We start from the raw sequence: 18,081 nt of genomic DNA on the forward strand, positions 1-18,081 counted from the left end.
TGAAGTTTGTTAAATATCAGGCAGTTCAGTGCAGGGTTACATGTGGTGGCACACTAGCTTTTCAAGTTTCCGGCAGGTTTATCTTGGTGAACAATATAACAATGAAACAGGTGCTGGGCTGCAACTGGGTATTGGCAGATGTGGCACTTAGGGGTTATTGGAGAGAGAGGAACTGTGTCAGGTCTCAGGTCTTCGTTGGTGTCTTGGTAACCATGAAATAGTTTTGTTGCAAAACTGTTTTCTGTGGTCTCTTTTAAGTAGAGAGATTCCCTCTTTCCTTTTCCCTCTTGTTTCCCAGTGGAACCCCAAGTATTGTCTCACAAAATGAGAGGTAATTTGGCTTAGGAACAGAAACTTGATATTCTCATGGCTTTTCTTGTTATTTTTGTGATAATTTTACTGGAGAAACAGGAAACACAAAATGTTTCTTTATAAGGTTCCCTAAAATATTGGAGTTTACCAAAATTTAATAAATATGTGAAACCTCAGATAACTAAAAGCATAAAGCTTAGGGGGATGAGCACCACCCCTTTGACAATTACGTTTTTAAGGCGTTCAATTGAAAGTGTGTGAAATTATTGGTCATTTTAAGTCTGTAGTTTATAGGTAGAATGCAGCAAACCAGTTGGAGTTCAACTGGAAGAGAGGGTGTAGTATAATACTTCACTAATGAAAATACTTGATTTGTCACTGAAATTTCATGGTGGATGTGTTTTTTTGTCTCTACAGGTTTTTAATGATTCTTCCATTTTAGTAATTTATACATTAATTTTTATCCGGTTTTTTTAGGTGATTATAAGAAGAAGTAGGAACCGTTTCGCAAGCTGAAGACAAAGTAAAAGAAAACTGTATCATGTGTTAGAACACTGAAGAGGGACTTTTCTTGGATTAGTTTGTTTCTGGATTGCTAAGCAAAAGAAAGAAGACGCGAAAATGGGGAGAAAGAAAATACAGATCACGAGAATAATGGATGAACGGAATAGGCAGGTGAGAAACAAGGAGTCCGCGTGAACAGGTCCATCAGTAATCTTAAAAATTAATGGAAAGTTTGAATACATTCATCCTAATTCATTGTTCTAAAGCTGAGCTTTGTCTTCATATATCTACAGATGCCCTTGCCAGAATATGAATAAGAAACCTCAGTGATTTTATGACTGTTTGAGGAAAAAATATTATTTATAAGTAATAACTATTACTACTTTAAATCAAATTTAAAATTGTTGTTCCTATTTAAATGGTACTCTAGCCTGTACTACCAGTAGATTGGAGGGGTGTTTTTAAACATGCACGTCACTTGATCTGATAACTGCTAGGAACACTTTCTACTGAAGACAGAGAAAGGATGAGAAATTCAGAAAGGATCTAGTAAAAGTATTTTCTGCAACACTTTGACAGAGGAGTTTGAGGTAGCTGTGGGCAATATCTACAGTGCTTTGGATACAGTAACAATTTTTTTTAACATTCTATTTAAAACCATCAATTTATATTTCCTTTAAGAGCTGTTTGCTACAACTATCATTGAAAATTGTCAATTAGAAGGGAAGAGTGCTCAAAATGAATGTTTTGGGGAAAGCTGCTCACTTGGCTGCTTGTGCCCTGTGAATGTGAAAAGTACCAGAAGTTGATGACTCTAGCAGTAATGTTTCCTATTAATTTCTAAATTGCTACATGAGATAAAAAAAAAAATTTTAATTGGATACTGAAATATATAGTGGGATAACTGGAAACTATCATTTTTAAGGCAAGTTATTACAGGAATGACTTAAGATCTTTAAGAACAGTGCTGGTGACTGAGGCTGAAGATGCTGGTGGGCCGGCGTCTTTTGTCCAGTGATGGTCATGAGCAAATACGTGTGGGCTGGAGATGCACATGTTACACGACCCTGTAATCCTCTTCCAGCTTTTAACTATTCTTAGCTCAGGGATTTCCTGAGCTGGATGTGGTTTCCGTATATTTAGTAACCATTAATGGATTTTTTTTGTTTGTTTTCCCCACCCCCACCAGTGAAGTTGTTCAGTTATCCTTTGAGCCCTTATAACGTTGCAGCATTTACAACATCTTTTGTGTAGAATTTCCTCTAAGTCTGTTGCCTGTTGTTTCAAGAAACACCATTTTATTTACCCTTTGTCATGGTTCTGCTGATTATTTAGCTCTTGTATGGAAGAGGCAACAGTGATTCCCTATCTAGAGTCTGTCCACATTTGCTTATTGTCTCCTAAGATAAGTTTTTTCAGGCTGTAGCTGCCTTGCTTACTTAGTTGTTTTAATGCAAAGTTTGTTCCACACTTCTTGCTACTTCTCCCTGAACCTTCTGAAGTACTGCTACATTACTTTGGGTGGCCAAAGGACTTCAGGATGTAGGCAAAACATGGACTTATATAGTGGTGTCCTGCTGCTTTGTTCTGTTCCCTTCCTGATGTTTGATTTCCTTTTTCAACTTCTGAGCACCAGCTTGACGTTGGGATAGTGTCAGAATTCTATGGGACTCTCTTGCTGCTGACACATCAGCTCAGAGCCCATTGTTTTGCTGGTGAAATCAAGATTGTTTTTCTCCCTGTATCACTTTAAAGCAATGTAAACTCTGAGAAGTCTATATATAGCAAGAAAAGTATTATTGGAGTTTGGGAGAAAGCCAAGTATTGTGTTTGAACGGCTTTAATCACCCAGTGACTTTATGTTTGATGTAGATAAATGTTGTAAGTACATGTAGTAAAAGTAGATGAATTAATAACTTCAGTTCTTTCCAGATCTTGCTCTACAACTTAATGCACATGTAAGAGGTGGAAATTGATCCCCCTTATGCCTTTTTTTTAATGAATCTGGATTAAGTTGGGCAACCTTGGTTTTTTTCTGCTTGAGATACAAATAGCATTATACTTCTATCCTGACTTTGGTGAGGTGCTTTTTTTCTTTCAGGAGGAATTGTTTTTTTCTTTTGAATCTCCATCCCATTGTTCAGCTTGAAACAATGGAGAGGAAGAGAATCAGTGCATTTGTATCAAATTTTAGACCCCTTACACCAGTGCTGTGACTGAAGCAAAATAGGGAGATGAAATTCTAGGGTTTTTTTCTGGCAGGTTTTTGGCTAGCATCTTTTTGGGCTGTTTAATGACAAGGAAGAGGATTTAAGCTCTAACTTAAAAGCAGGATTAGGTTTGCCTTGTCCTTTTTCTCTGGAAACTCAGATGAAAACACACTTCATCTTGTTTTTAAGATGTTTTAGAGAGATTAAATAGTTTTTGTTAGTGGAATCTTATTTTTTATATGTAGTGGTATCGATGGCCTTTATCCCCACTGGTGTCCTGTGGTTTTGGTAGCCAGTATATAGAATTTTATCACATTAGAATGCCCTGATGCACTGGGAATTTATAAGATATTTACTTCGAGATTTTTTTTCATTGACCCAGATAAGGAGGGCATTTAGGGTTTGTTGTGCTGAACAGAAAGTGTAGTTTGGTTGTGTCCTGTCATTTTTTCTGTGGCCTGTATAGCTGCTGAGTAGGACACTCACGGACATGCCTATGATGTCCTGGTTGCATGTTTACTTTGAGGTTTAGGTGTTTTTCTTTGAAAATATGAGTAGAATGGGACAGAGCTCTGCCTGCAAAGCAAGTTCATGTAACTTGTGTGGGAAGAAAAACTACTGTTTTGTCAGAAGCATCTCATTCCTGATGGGATTGTATGTGAGCTCAAAACAGAATATATAGACCATTCCTCGGGGGGATTACGATTGTCATGAGACTGTCATTGTATTATTAATTAAGCAGCCTTATCTGCTTGAATGAGCTGTAGGACATTTATCTTCATTAAGCTGATGAGAATCCAGTGCAGTAAATTAGATATCAAAGGAGCTCAGTCTTGCTGCCTTTGCCGTCTCCTCCTCACCCATTTTTTTTTTGCTAAGCAATATTAAAATAGTGCTGGGGAAATCATTTACCTGCAATAAAGAGACATATTTCTGGGTTTGGTGTGGTCCTAAATGGAAGGAAAAAAAAGGAGACATTTACAGAACTAAGCCTGCTTTTGAAGTTCTGAAATGAAAACCAAGTTTAAAATAATCTGTGTGCATTAATGAGCTTGGAGTGCTGTGGTAGAGGGGTTTGTGCTAAGCACTGTTCAAGCACCAAGTGAGAAGTTGATGCCAGCTGAGAATCTCACAAGTGAAGCAGCCTTACAAGAGGTGAGAAAGATCAAGTTTCAGTAAAGAAATTAAGAGCCCTTGTCCAGGATCCTATTGGTCCTCAGTGGCAGTAAGCCATTCTTTTTTTGGAGGACTTCTCCAGGTGACACAGCACACACACATCTTGTTTATGATCTCTTTTTCCTGACAAACACTAACCAGTGGTACCTCTCTATCCCTGCTCATACTCAGGAAATAACCTTTTAAGTGTCAGAAGAACAACAGCTGTATCTGTGCATCCTCTGAGACTGCTTATGTGGTGGGAAGAATAGGATATATTTTGTGTTATTGATAGTATTAAAAAGGTAACATGTTCGAGATAATCATCTCTGTAGAAAAAAGCCTTCAGGTGTGTGTACAAGGAAGAAGTTTCCCATCTGTTTTCCAAAACTTGATGTGCAGCTTGTTAATTAAACTATAGAAATCCAGAAAACAGGTTTGGCTGTTTCTTGTGTCTTACTTTATTCCTGTCTTGCAAAAACTTCTTGACTCTTGTCTGTGGAACATGGGGCATGTGGATCACTCACCTGTCACAGAGGCTTATGCTTGGAATTGTAATAGGGGGTTGTCAAATACATTGACACTTCCATATCCTTAGCTGCTGTCTTGTGAAAGGAATAATTTTTTTAAATTTTTTTTTTTGGGTCATAAGTGATGGTAACTTTTTCAACTGTTTCCTCCTTCCCCAATGAGCAAGTGCTCCTGTGTGATGGTCTGTAATGGGTTTGTTTCCCCACAGCAGTTCTAACTTGACAGAACAATTGTTTGTGATGTTTCCAAGTGGCAGAAAACAAGTCGAATTATAAGTGAATCTGATTAGATGACTTAATAGCAACGAAATAGCAATATCTCATAACTTTGCATAATTAGAAATCATAGTGCATAGTAACAGTGTTACTTCCATTGATTGTTCTGTTTTCTTTGATTTTATTAGAATTACAGTTGTAAGTACCACAGAAGAAAATACTGTGATACCTGGAAAGTCAAAATCTGTTGAACAGTGGAAATAAAGCTAAATTATCTTATTCTAACTAAAACTCTTAACTAAAATTTAACTCTTCTTGGTGGTTATTTACCAGTGGAAGAGTTGGGGGTGTGTAACTGTTTAACTTAGTCTAATAGAGAGAGAGAGCACTGGGACCAGAAAGTATAGGTAGTTCTTGTGTTTAATCTGCATATTAGAGTAGGAATAAATAGTGTAGGCTCAATTGGTGTATTCCTTGATTACTTTCCTTCAAATCCATGTCATGTGTTTTAAAAAAACAAATCATTATTCTTTCTTCTCTAGGTCACCTTTACAAAGAGGAAGTTTGGATTAATGAAGAAGGCCTATGAGTTGAGTGTGCTCTGTGACTGTGAAATAGCACTCATCATTTTTAACAGCTCTAACAAACTCTTTCAGTATGCCAGCACTGACATGGACAAAGTTCTACTAAAATACACAGAATACAACGAGCCCCATGAAAGCAGAACCAACTCAGATATCGTTGAGGTAACAATTTGAAAAGACACGTCAGTCTTCTTATCTCCTTAATATTTAAAATATAGAGCAACGTAGAGTATTTTAAGACATTTTAACCAAATGTTTTAAAGTTATTTAATACCGTGTTACAAAATGTAAACTACTGCTTTTAGTCTGGTTTCTCTAAGGCAATAACTTTACAGCCATGTTGTTTTCCCATCTGCCCTCCACCCCCTGCCAGTTTCTGGGAAGCATGTTTGATTTAAATCACATTTGGCAATGGAAATAGAGGTGTGAAAAATTGTTGTTTTTCTAGGGAAGGAGGGGGAGAAATGTTCAGGGTTTTAATGGGGAGAAAAAATCGACTGAGTGGGAGAGGAAGGTCAAAAGAGTGCCCTCAGCCGAACAGACAATTACAGTTGGCCCTTTTTCTTCTCTGAGGTAGTAGCCACTCTACCAGTCATATCTTGAACATGGATCAAATCAGCCGCTGCCTCTGCTGCCCCTTGTTCATCCAAAAAAAAAAAAAAAAAAAAGCCAAAAAAAGAGAATCTGTGGAATAAACAAACTTAATTAAATTTGTTGTCCAGTGACTGTCAATTAAAATAGTAGCAGAATGACTGCAGTTTCTGCAGTAATAGAATAACATGAATATATTTACTCCAAGGTATTGGTTTCATCTACTTTTATAATGCTTGAGCTTTAAATAGAAACTCTTTTCAGTACATAATTTCTAAATTAGGTGCAGTAGAATTCAAGGATTTTCTTGGCAATTGGAGCCTTGATGTACTGTAACTGCAGTTCAGAGCATGTCTCCAGTAGTCCTGTAAATAGACCAAAACAGGTGGCTGACTTAAGGGTTTAATTTAAATTCTGAAGTTGTCTTCTGAACAAATGCCTTGCTTTTTAGGAATGATTTCAGAATAATGATTAGCCTTGAATAGCTGAAGAGCCTATTGCCAAAGGGATCAGAGTACAGGGATGGTACTAGCTGATCTTGTACATGAGTCTGCAAGCAAAAAATCAGATTGACAAAACTGAGATACGGACAAATGCTTTATATTTCTTTCTGAGAAGATTCTCTGCTAATTTGTCAACTGTCTTTTATGATCAGAAAAAAACCCTCCCCAACTTCTGTCTTCAGCATTGGGTTCTAAAGGGAGGGATAATGCAAGCCATGAAGAGTTGAAGGCTTAGTCACTGGATTAGCATAAATAAGGGATAGCCACTGGAGAGGAAGGGAAAACCTAATTCCTGCAGAATGAGCTTTTGATTGTGACAGACGTGAATTTGAGACAGGGATGAAAGTTCAGCTGGGTTTTGTTCTGCATGCAGGGCCTCTTTGTGTTGTGACTCATGGTAATGGTGCCTCTTCACATCACGAGGACTAAGGACCTCTTCCAGAATAATTCTCTGCAAGGCTGCTTTATTTGGGTTCTTCTTTTTGGTGGGGTTTTTTGACCAGGGTCAAGTGTTTCACCCCTGACAAGTACATTAAAAGTGTACTTAGTACCCAAGGGCAGATGTGCTCTGAGGGAGCACGCAAGGACCCATCTGCAGATTCTTTCTAATTTTCCTCTCTGGGTTTACTCTTTTATACTAGTGTGGGATTTGGGACTTTATTCCCTTTTTTCAAATACAGTGTAATTTAGGAATGCATCTTCCTATCTCTTCAGATTAGCCCTGTGTGCTCTTTAGTCTGGTTGTGAAATATTTTCAGGTTTTTTCTTTCTGGATTGATGGGTGCTTGGAGTGTGATAGATGTTTAGTTACATCACCAGCGTTTTGGAAACATGCAGAAACAACAATGTAAAATAGCTTCTCTTTCTTGTAAATACACTGAAATTCTATTTTAACAAATGAAAATTACTTAAAAAGAAAGCCTAAAATCTGTCAAATTCATACTAAACTGAATTATAATAAGTAATTCCATTTTATGGAGTTATACCTAATGTATAGATCTTAGTTTAGTAATTCACTTACCTCCTTGAATGTGATAAATGACATTTATTGTGACATAGGCTCACCATGGAGCTACTCTGGACCCACTGTGGTCCTGATGTGCATGACAGGAGGGTGGGTTTTCCTGTGCTAGAAGGAAAGGTAATTCCACACAGCTCAGAAGCTGGATAAGGGAGGGAGCAAATCTGCTGGTACTTATTTTCAGTACTGCGTAGATGGCAATGTTGTAAATTATTAAGTGAAATCGATGAGACATCTTCCCCTTGTAGTTGTCTCCTGCTCGGTTTTGGCATAGGAATTGCTTTTATATGCCCAGAGCTTGGTGTCTTCTGTTGCTGCTGGAATGTTTGTGAAAACATAGTGGGAGGAAGAGCACTGGCATCTTAAATGAATATTAGAATTTTTTTTTGATGCATGCACTTAGGTCTTTCACTGAACATGTTATTGTAGATGGGAATGATCTGTTGCTGTCCTATACCTATTCTTTTATGAGGTTACTGGAGTGTAAGGTAGTGCTCTTGTACAGCATAGGTGGACCACGTAGAGATATTGAAAAGAGTGACATTTTTATTCAGTGTGTGCTTTAAATTCTTGAAATACTGGGATCATGTATTTAGTTTTACAAACCCATAATGGCACAGTTGCAGATTGTTACACTGAAGTGCTGTCTATGATTTGAAGGACTTGCTGTAGGTGTTAAAGCATTTGATGCTTTAGTGTTCATGGACTTCTTTTCTGTAACAGATTATTCTTGACAAGTAATTATTTTTCCTGAAGAAAGAAGTACTTCTGCAGAGTAAAATGGGAAGAATTTCAGGTTTTATCAGAATTCTGTATCCATATGGTCAACAAAATGTTTTAACATGTAAACGACAATTTGAGACCTTGAGCATTGTTTTTAAATCCAAAGGAAAAGGAGGAGATGAACAGGCACTTGTATATTTTCTTTAGTGCAGGATGTTAAGATTATTGCAGGTTATTTACAAGGTATCGCTTCCATTTTGGGTCCTTCTGCCCCTCAAGAAGGCCTCAGAAAGCAGCAGTTGCACAGTTGTTCCCTCTCTTCTGGCCTCACTTCTCGTGGGAGTCAAGGGCTGAAGATGGCTTTTCTTGCCTGTTTAGCTCAGCTTTTCATTTCTTTTCCATGTTTCGATTTTCCTTGACTGATACGGTAAAACAGTGTTTATTTCACCTACACTTGGCCATGGTGGGTTTTGCATGTTCCTCATCTCACCTCATCAGACTGAGGTGATTTGATTTTTAGGAGCCTGTGTAAAATGTGACCTACTTTCCCAGTTGGCATCTGTGCCCAGGAGAATTCTGGGTGGGTGTCAGTTAATGAGCCTCTCCTGTGCTCTGTAGTTTAATGCTGTTTTCAGTGTAGTGTAATGTGCTGAATAAGGCTTAGGTTATACCCCAGATATTGACAGCTGTCCTTGAAACAGGTAATGATCTGTAATAAAAATTGTAACTAGAAAGTACAAAAAAATCTCTCTTAAACTATGGCACGTAATTATTGCAATCATCCTCATTCTTGTGGAAGGACTGCTCTGGTGTAAATTCCAGCAAGTGATTTGGATGTTTATATTAAGTATTTTACCATGGGGTTTGCTGTCTCTAATGGGGAGTAACGTTTCTGATGGTTTGGTGCGAGAGTGGTTTTGTCAGAGTTCAGACAAAGCAGGTAAATGACCCTGCTGCTGCTTTCAGCAGGGTCAACAAGCCAGTTTAATCTTCTGCTGTAATCAGCTGCTTTCTTGCACTAAAATACATTTCATCTCTGCGTTTTCACAAAATTTTAATAAAGAGCTGTTACAGGAGCAGTGCACATTCCTTAATCAGGAACATCTCTGGGATCAGAGATGGGATTGTTGGCTCCTGGCTCCGAGTGAGCACGGAGAGCTCAGCTGCACGTGGAGAGCCTGCAGCAGGAAGAAGCAGATGCATCTCCCCAGCCAGATGGAGCATATGCCAAGAGACAAGTGTAGCAGTGTGGGGAGCATAAACAGAAAAGTTGGTGTTGAAACACTGTGTTTATAAACCAAAAGCTCTCTGGTTTTGTTTTTTATCCAGCTTTCTCCACCTCCTAACATTGCTTCTTTTCCAGGCTGGGAATAACCAATGTGTATTTTGAACTGTTGTTGGTGTGTAGTAGTTTGTTTTGGTAGCACTTGAATTGGTTCACTGCTTCCTTTTTTTTAAATTTGGGTTGACTTCATATGAAAATGAAGATCTGGGAATCGTATCTAAATATATACTTGGATGCACACATACAAATTAGATGAGAATGACCTTCGGTTAATTGATCTTATTTCCTTCCTTGGTGGATACCTGGTGTATCTGATCTAGATAAGGACTTGAAAAGCAATTTGGGCTTCCATATTTTGCTATTCAAAGCTAAAAAGTAAGATGGTGGAAACTGGGTCAAATTCTTAAAAATATTTATTTCTTTGAGATGTTTTATAAGACAAGGTACATCGTAAGCTTTTAGATTTATTTTTAAGAGGAAAATGCCCTGCAACCAAGAAAATGGAAATTGATGCTAAATGTAGGTGACTAAAATCTCCAAATTTATGTGAAATATCAGCACAGCTTTACAGAACTGCGAGGCAGCACATGCTGATGGTTAAATGCACACTGGAGACTGGAGGGAGGCTGACACTGTGATGTGTTAACATTGTTTTGCATTCCTGCATATTTGATAGATGGAGAACTGCCAGAAGTGGGCAAGACCTGGGGGACTAAAGAAAGACAAAGCAAAAATCTTTGGGCTGATAGAACAGCATGTATTGGTTGTAGTATTATGTATTTTTGTACTTCAAACTGCTTGATTTGATCTCCAAACACTGTGGGAATAAGTGGTACACATTTAAAAAGAAGGAAGAAGCTTAAAAATTATTTCAGTAGACCAAGAAGACTTGGTAATCTGCCCATGATGCTGAGAAAATGTAGGCATTATTGGGCTTGATTTGCTAAATGATTATGTAAATGTAATTATACTGCATATAACATTTCAAATAATTTGAGATAGCACACAAATACCTTTGAGACATTTTAACGAGGTGATCGAGGGGGATTTATGTATGGTTAAGGACTAAAATTTTCTTTTAGCTTACCTTAAAAAGAGGGAAAGTGCTTGAAAACTGAAGTGGTCTGGAATGAGTCATCAAAAGCTTTTATATATATATGTATACACACACATATTTTTATGTATCTGTGTATAGTGGTTTGAATCTTATTCTTTTTCTAGTAGAAGTGTTTGCTGTGAACCTGACTTACAAACAGGTTATACCTTGGAGTTTCAGTTCCCACTCATGATTTAGGAAGAAACAACTACCTTGAAAAATTTAAAATGTGATCAAGGTAGCAAACACTTATTTTCAATATAGTGACAGAAGACAACAGTATTTTGTGCTGAACAGAACAGTTGCCACTCACGATGGTGTCTTTGTTTCTTCTCTCCCCTCCTCTTTTCTTTTTAGTTTGGGAGATTAAATTCAACACTTAATCCCCACAGTATTTTTTTGAGCTCTTTACTGTTATTAATTTTTCCATATTTTGCATTTGGTAATACTGTTTTACTTTACAATATTCTTTTAATTCTTTGGCGGTGCTGAAATAGTTTTGGACATACTGATGACTAATGTGCCTCTTTATTTATTTATTTCAAAATGACAGATTATTGGTGACTTTAAGCAAGCTGACAATGCTGGCAAAAAGTTTTTGTTCCTAGTTAATGTTGTTTTGCATTCCTTCGTTGCTGATATATAAAGAATTTCCAGAAGTAGGATAGACTTTCTTGGTTTTGTTTTTGAAGCAGTTTTGGTTTGCCTTAAAATAATCTAAAGCTGTACTTCCCTTGTATCTGAAGCAGTGAATAAATTTAGTGTTTTAAGGTTAAGAATACGTTATTTCTTCTGCCTCTTAGAACAGCGCTTTAAATTTACCATGCTCTGCTGGTGTTCTGAATTTTGATGAATTCCAGATTTAGTCTCTACTTAAAGCATGTAGATATCTGAAGTTTGTCTAGAATGCATCTTTTTATAGAAGTTTCTGAAGTTTGCTAATAATGACTCTACTTGGCTGCTGTATTGCCAGCAGTGATTTTATGTAGCTGCAGTTCAGGGTGCTCTCTGTCCTACGCCAGCCCTGTCACAGTTACACCAGTGATATGACTCTAAAGCTGTGAACTGAAATTTGCTGTGATGTTCTCATTTTTTAATAAACTACCAGAAAAAGCTGATCACTGAGCAATGAATGACAGCTGACTTGGCTGTGCATCATTACAATCTCAGACTGGATCGGATGCTCCTCTGGAGGCTGTGCTGCTGGGAGGGCCAGAATCCTAAAATCATGTCAAATACTAGTAGAGAGATTCTGTGTGCTCTGTCTACCAAAAATCTCTACAGAATCGGCCATACAATAGGCAGGGACTGGATACTTCTCTGTCTGAAACTTGGTTTTATTTCCCAGCTGTGCAAGTGGTGTTTTTCCAACTGATTCTGCACTGTGTTTGGAGAATGTCTTTATTTTTTTATATTTCCAGGACAGACACACAACGTCCAGTTCTCACACCCACTGCTCGGGAAACGCTTGTCAAAGATTCATTTCTGGGTTTAGCTGTTCTGGGGATGTTGTGTTAAGTAGGATTGAAAACTGACTCCAAGAAAATCTGTAACAGCTCATTGCTTGTTAGTGCTGGAGTTCATGCAGGCAATCACACAAAGACATAATTATTGTATGAACAAGTTCTTCAAGCTGTGCTGGTCTCGTGTATTCTGCAGCCCTTGTGTTGCTGCAGAATTCGGTGCTTTTGAAATTCTGTAGTGACAGAAAAGTGTATTTTTACTTTGCAATTTCAAAGCGAGGACCGTGGCATCTGTTAATCAAGAGAGAGTGACTTTACACAAGCTGTGCATGGAAAGAATAGACCCAGAACAAAGCATCTCCTGCAACTACAGGAAGATAAAGGACTGTTCTTTCTGTGATAGGCTTGATGTGAGTGGAGGCTTAATGTAATCCTAGCTTTTGACTTCAGGCTCGTGCGTTTGGTTGTGTCTTCTGCCAGGGATTAACCACCTTGCAGGAGGGACAGCAGCAGTGCTGCTTCTTGATCATCGCTGTTCCTCAGCCACTGTTCCAGCATGAACTGGCCAAAGGAGGGGAGGGTCATCTCCAGTGCTTCACTGCTTCCTGCCTTTTGGACCTCACCATGTTTACAGTTTTTAATACGTGGCTTTTAAATAATCTTAATGTTTGGGCCTTGAGCTGATGGTGCTTCTGCAGCAGAAGGCTCAGGGAGTCTGTTGTTTGTTTATTGCCAGGGTTTTACTGCAGGTGGTGTGGCCCATCGGGGCTGTAACACTCAGCACTGACCTGAACACTTCAGGTGGTAATTGCTACTGGAATGGTTTGGGGAGTAACTGCACCTGAAGAAAGAAAATATTGATGGTGGTAGTTCTTGTGGTACAGACCTTTGAATAGCCTAGCAGCACATAACATGTGACTCTCATGTGCTCTGTGACATGTGACACGCTACATGTGACATATGGTTCTTCACAATAGTTGTAAAGGAGTACACATCCAGTGCATTCTGTGACTTCCCAGGGATAGTACATCTTACTCCTGTCATATCACTGATGTGACATTTCATATGGAAGCACAGTAATTCACAGCGTAGACTATGGAATGCTAGGCAAGTTAGTTAAATTGGCAGTAGTGTGAATTTTTACTCAAATTTTATATTTTACTGGAAATATTTACTAGGTAATTTCAGCAGGAAGTGAATAATATATTTTTATTAAAATCTCTCAGATATTTTGGGAATGTTGTAAAGATTTTTTAGATCAAAGCTGTTACACATTGTCCCACTGAGCACTCTTCTATATAAACTGATACCATTTAAAGCCCTGCTCTTTCCTGCAAATAACTTAAAATTCAGTACTTGCTTATTACAGTAACTTTAAAAAAAAAAAAAAAAAAAACCTCAAGCATTCCAGAGCCAGTCTTCATCCATTGTTGACATGAATTACACAATAAAGCTTACTCAATTTCACTGTCCCTTATTCCTGTACAGCCTTTTCTCTCTACCTCTCCAAGTCCTACCTTTGATTTCCCACCCCCTTTTCACATTAAGTCAGGACAGTCTTCAAAGAGGCGCTTTGGCTTTTGAATAACTTGAACTAAAGGGAGGCTGTGCAGGAAAAAAACACATTAAGTGTATTCCATTGACACACAGCTGAGAAGTTCTGTATTTGAAACATGAATTGTGACTTCATTAGAGCTTTGTCTTGAAGTTCTACATCCTCATTATTTCAGTTCAGTAAAAATAGAGATGTAATTGCTTGTACCCTATTTCCTTATTTTTGGGGAGGCTCTCTGCCTCCTGTTGTACACACTGATCTCAGCTGGTGTTTTCAGATACCTGCTTTCTGTTGTCTTATTCAACTTGCTTATTTTTGGGGTGTTTTTTGGTGAGACAAGATGGCAGTCCCATAGAAATATTAAAGGTATTAGAGCTTGTTCTGGGAGATGTAGCCAGTTCCCTTAATCTTACATATGAGTAGTATTTTAACAAGAGCATAAATCCATGGAATCTACTAAACATTTTCTTTGGGAATGGTTGCAATTTGTGTTATAATTAGTGTTTTGGTACCACTAAGTTATCTTGAGTACCAAGACACTGAAATAGTTCTGTTATCCTTTCCAATTTTAAAGCTGTAAAGAACTATTCAGGACAAGAAATATTTATAATTGCAACAGCACATGGGCAGGTAGACCTAAAGAATCCCATTCCTTTTATTAAATGAATTCTAACTGGAGTTAAGCCATTTTTTTTCTTGGCAAACTATGAGTAGGAGATAATATTTTTCCTAAAGAACTTCTAAAAGATTATGAAGGATATTATGCAGATGGATTGCTGCACTTGGAAACTTTTCATGTTCCATATGGCTTATCTGCAGTGCACTGTTGCTGAAAGGAGGTCTTCAGTTGGCTACTGCTGCTGCTGATTTATGATTTAACCATTGCAAGTGCATGAAGATCTATCTATATTTGGGAGGCTGTGTTTGTACATCTATATGTTGTTGTTTGGGTAAGGACTGAAAAAAGCATTTATGTACCATAAAAAATCTCTTTGAATGTTCTAACATAGAACTGTGTGTTTTGCTCCATTTTACCATTAATTTTGTTCGTTTGCAAATTTAGAAAGGACTATAAAATATATTTAATTTATGTGCTAAGGAATAATTTTTGCTTCTTGAAGGTGAATATCAGTCTATTTTGTCTTTGTTTTTTAATAAAAAGATTGAGAAAGATCAAGTTAAACTGGCACTTTTAGTAGTCTTTAATGGGAAAATCTATTTGATGGTTTTTTCTATAAAACAGGTAAAATGCAAACCTGTGATACAAAACTCAGTGATATGCAAACTCAGTGATACAAAGTTTAGTAATCTACTGAGTTGGATAGAAAGTGAAACAAAGACAAATGCATCAAATATCGGACTTGGAAAGCTTGACTAAGGTGTCACTGTGGAAACAGCATTATCATTGCTAAGAGATTACTAATCATTTTAAGTCTCAAGGAGTTCATTTAGGACCAAGCAATCCAGCTTGTTTGTAGGTCAGCAACTGCTTTACAAAGTCCGCAGTACACAGATAGTGTTTCTCTAAAATCACAAATACAAGCATGCAGCTGCCTTTGCCGTACCTTCTAGTCCAGAGCTGGGTAATATTCTGGGGGTGAAGAGTAGATTTTATAGCCCATAAAGTTCTAATTCTTTAGTAATTGCTTGTGGTTATCTACTTAAAATAATGTTTCACAGCAAAGATGCTTCAGGCTAGAATTTAAGCTTCATGCCATATCAAGTCTAAAAACCTTTTGTATGTGTTATTTTATATAAATGAGAGTTTGAATCCTGAGTGCCATCTTTATCATATCTGGGAGGAATTTGACAGCTAGCTTTCATGTTTGGCAAGCCAGGGATACATGTTAAAATTTGCCAGATACTGGAAGTGCTCCAACATTTGAAACAAGACGGTGTCTTTTCTTAGAGTGGTTTATAGCAGGGACACTGATAAAATTTCAAATCATGAACAATTTCCATCTGTAAATGCTGAATACCTTTGCCTAAAACTGAACACACAGCATTGCTTAAATGGCTCTTCTTTTTCTTTGTATTTATAGATAGTGGGAGGCAGGGTTATAAGTTTTTTATTTGTAAAACCCTGGAATAAGTAATTAATCCTAAACCTCCTTTTCATTTTTTTTTCCATAGGAAACTATAATATTTGGCCAAGAAATATAATAACTGTAGCAAACTTTGAGTACTGCACTCAGAATTTTTCATGTCCATATATTTTTGCATAATGTCAGTTATTTACTTTTTAAATATCACTACTAACTGAGCACAAGTATGGAAAATATTATTTAAGTAAGCTGAAAGTAGAGTATGTCAATAGTTCAGATTTTCTTTAGCATGCAGTATTGTAGTTGGGGAACCTGCCAGAAAGACTGGGAAGGTCTTGTTCTTTAAGAAGTTAAGCTCTCCAAGTTGCTTAGCTCATGGAAATGTCTGTCATAATCTAATTTGGCCTCCTGTGCATTTCAGGGAAGTTTTGAAAGCTGGGCACCACTCCTTCCCTGAGCTGGTTGGGGATGGATGTGTTTGTGGCTATAATTAGAACGTGAAATTTGAACTGATAGCGTGGCAAAATGTAATTGAAAATGTGTCAGGGATACTGAAAGGAGTAGTATTAGGGCTAAATGTAAGTAGCCTCCCAACTCAAAGGACAGGAAAACAGCTTCATACGGAAATTTGCAGATGCTTCAGTGGTTGAAGTTGAGAATATTAAGAGAGCCTGATGAAAATATGTCAAGTTTGTAAACATCACAAAGAACAATACACTACATCTGTCTGTGGAAAAAGAAATTTCAGCCTACAGAAATAATGTTGATGAGCTTAAACAGATAAAACCACCGCTACTGAGTTGAATTATCTGTTTTTTCTTTGGCTGTTCTCTTTTGATGTTTATGCTGCACTTGGGATTCACTCCTGCTTGGATTTTAGACAGTGGTAAATTCGTGTACCTGGCACTGTAGGGTCAAGCTCTGACTCTGCAGAGCTGTGTTGTTAATTTAGAGAAAAGAAGCAGGAATGATGGTGCTTCTGTAGCCAAACTGACCCGAAGGAAGTTTAAAAACTAAAATTAGCTTTTGGTGACTAAGAATACTCCTCGGGTACTTGAATATATTTTATACATAATAAGGGAGACATAACGTATCTAAAGGATGAGACACTTTACTGTTTTTCAGGCTGATGAAAGTGGAATATTTTGTGTTACAAAAGAAGAGAAAACCAGCCTGGTTTTAGGCTCAACTTCTTGGCAGTAATATGTATCAGGAAGCAAATAATAAAACAGTTGTCTTGCTTTCAGCAGGACATTTTGCTGCATGTACAGCCCATGGTGATACATGTGGTCTTTGCCTGTTGCGGGGAGGGAGCTGAGCTGCAGTGAAGGAATATGCCCTGTTTTGTCTCACTGATCTTTTATGTATTAAGAATGAAAACCGGGTGGGAATCTGGTGCTGTTTTATTTGTCCTTCATTCTGTGACTATGTCAGAAAAAAAAGGTGTGGCTTTTCATGTAGGATGTGATTATCAGTGGTGGCTGAGGCTGAGGTTTGCTGCTGCTAGCGAGGCCGGGCCAGCCCTTCTGCCTCCTTGCTATCTGTGGTGCTCAGCCCCTACATTGGCAACCCACTTGTTCCTGCTACAACTGAATATAATCCCAGCAAGAATAAGTTAAAGAATGGACAAGGAGAATTTTTTTTCATTTTAGTAAGAAAAAAATACTCTCCACTATTGCATGGTATCTGTAGAGCATCTGGAAACTTTAATTGTTTATCCTTTTGACGTGCATGGTGTAGGTGCCTACCAGAGCAGCAGTAATACTTAGCAGTACTAGTAGGGCTTTTCCATTACTTCAAGCCTGAGGAATATTTACACTTTAAAAAAATTCTGATATTTAAAACATACTTCCTCCAAATTTGTGCTGCTTCGCAGCTTTTCTGTGCTCTAATTGCAAGAGCAGAAGCAGCACTAACCACAGGATTTAAGTGAAAGGTTTGCCTTTTCCAAGGGAAATCACTTTTCATTTCAGTCTTAGTCAAATTTGGACATGCTTTTCCCAATGATTTGGGATGAAATACCAACAAAAATCCTCTCTGGCCAGCTCCAATAGTAAGTGCAAAAATAGAGCTGTTAACATGATACATGGTAGCTTTGACAGCAACAACCATTTCCTTTTTGTGTAATATTACAAGAAACCCAACACTGAATGTTCTGAGTGACCTGACACTTTTTTACACTTCATAACACTTTTTACACATGAGGTCATCCTACATTCTTGCTTTAAGGCAGAAAAATGCCATTTCCTGATGTGACAATGAACATAATCAAGTTCTTTACAGTTCTG

At 37.7% G+C, this 18,081-nt stretch overlaps 1 protein-coding gene across 9 annotated transcripts in view; it reads left to right on the top strand.

Moving 5' to 3' along the window:
- Positions 1-18,081, top strand: part of MEF2A (myocyte enhancer factor 2A) — an 82,647-nt gene that overhangs the window by 33,529 nt on the left and 31,037 nt on the right. For all 9 annotated transcript variants that reach the window (XM_048317166.1, XM_048317158.1, XM_048317157.1 and 6 more), the window contains 2 exons: positions 790-987; positions 5,470-5,673. In XM_048317166.1, coding sequence (XP_048173123.1) covers positions 934-987; positions 5,470-5,673 — 258 coding nt within the window. In that variant the 5' untranslated portion in view covers positions 790-933. The remainder of the gene's footprint in view (positions 1-789; positions 988-5,469; positions 5,674-18,081) is intronic.

This window comes from Corvus hawaiiensis, chromosome 13, assembly GCF_020740725.1.
Source record: "Corvus hawaiiensis isolate bCorHaw1 chromosome 13, bCorHaw1.pri.cur, whole genome shotgun sequence".
In the NCBI taxonomy this organism is placed as follows: Eukaryota; Metazoa; Chordata; class Aves; order Passeriformes; family Corvidae; genus Corvus; species Corvus hawaiiensis.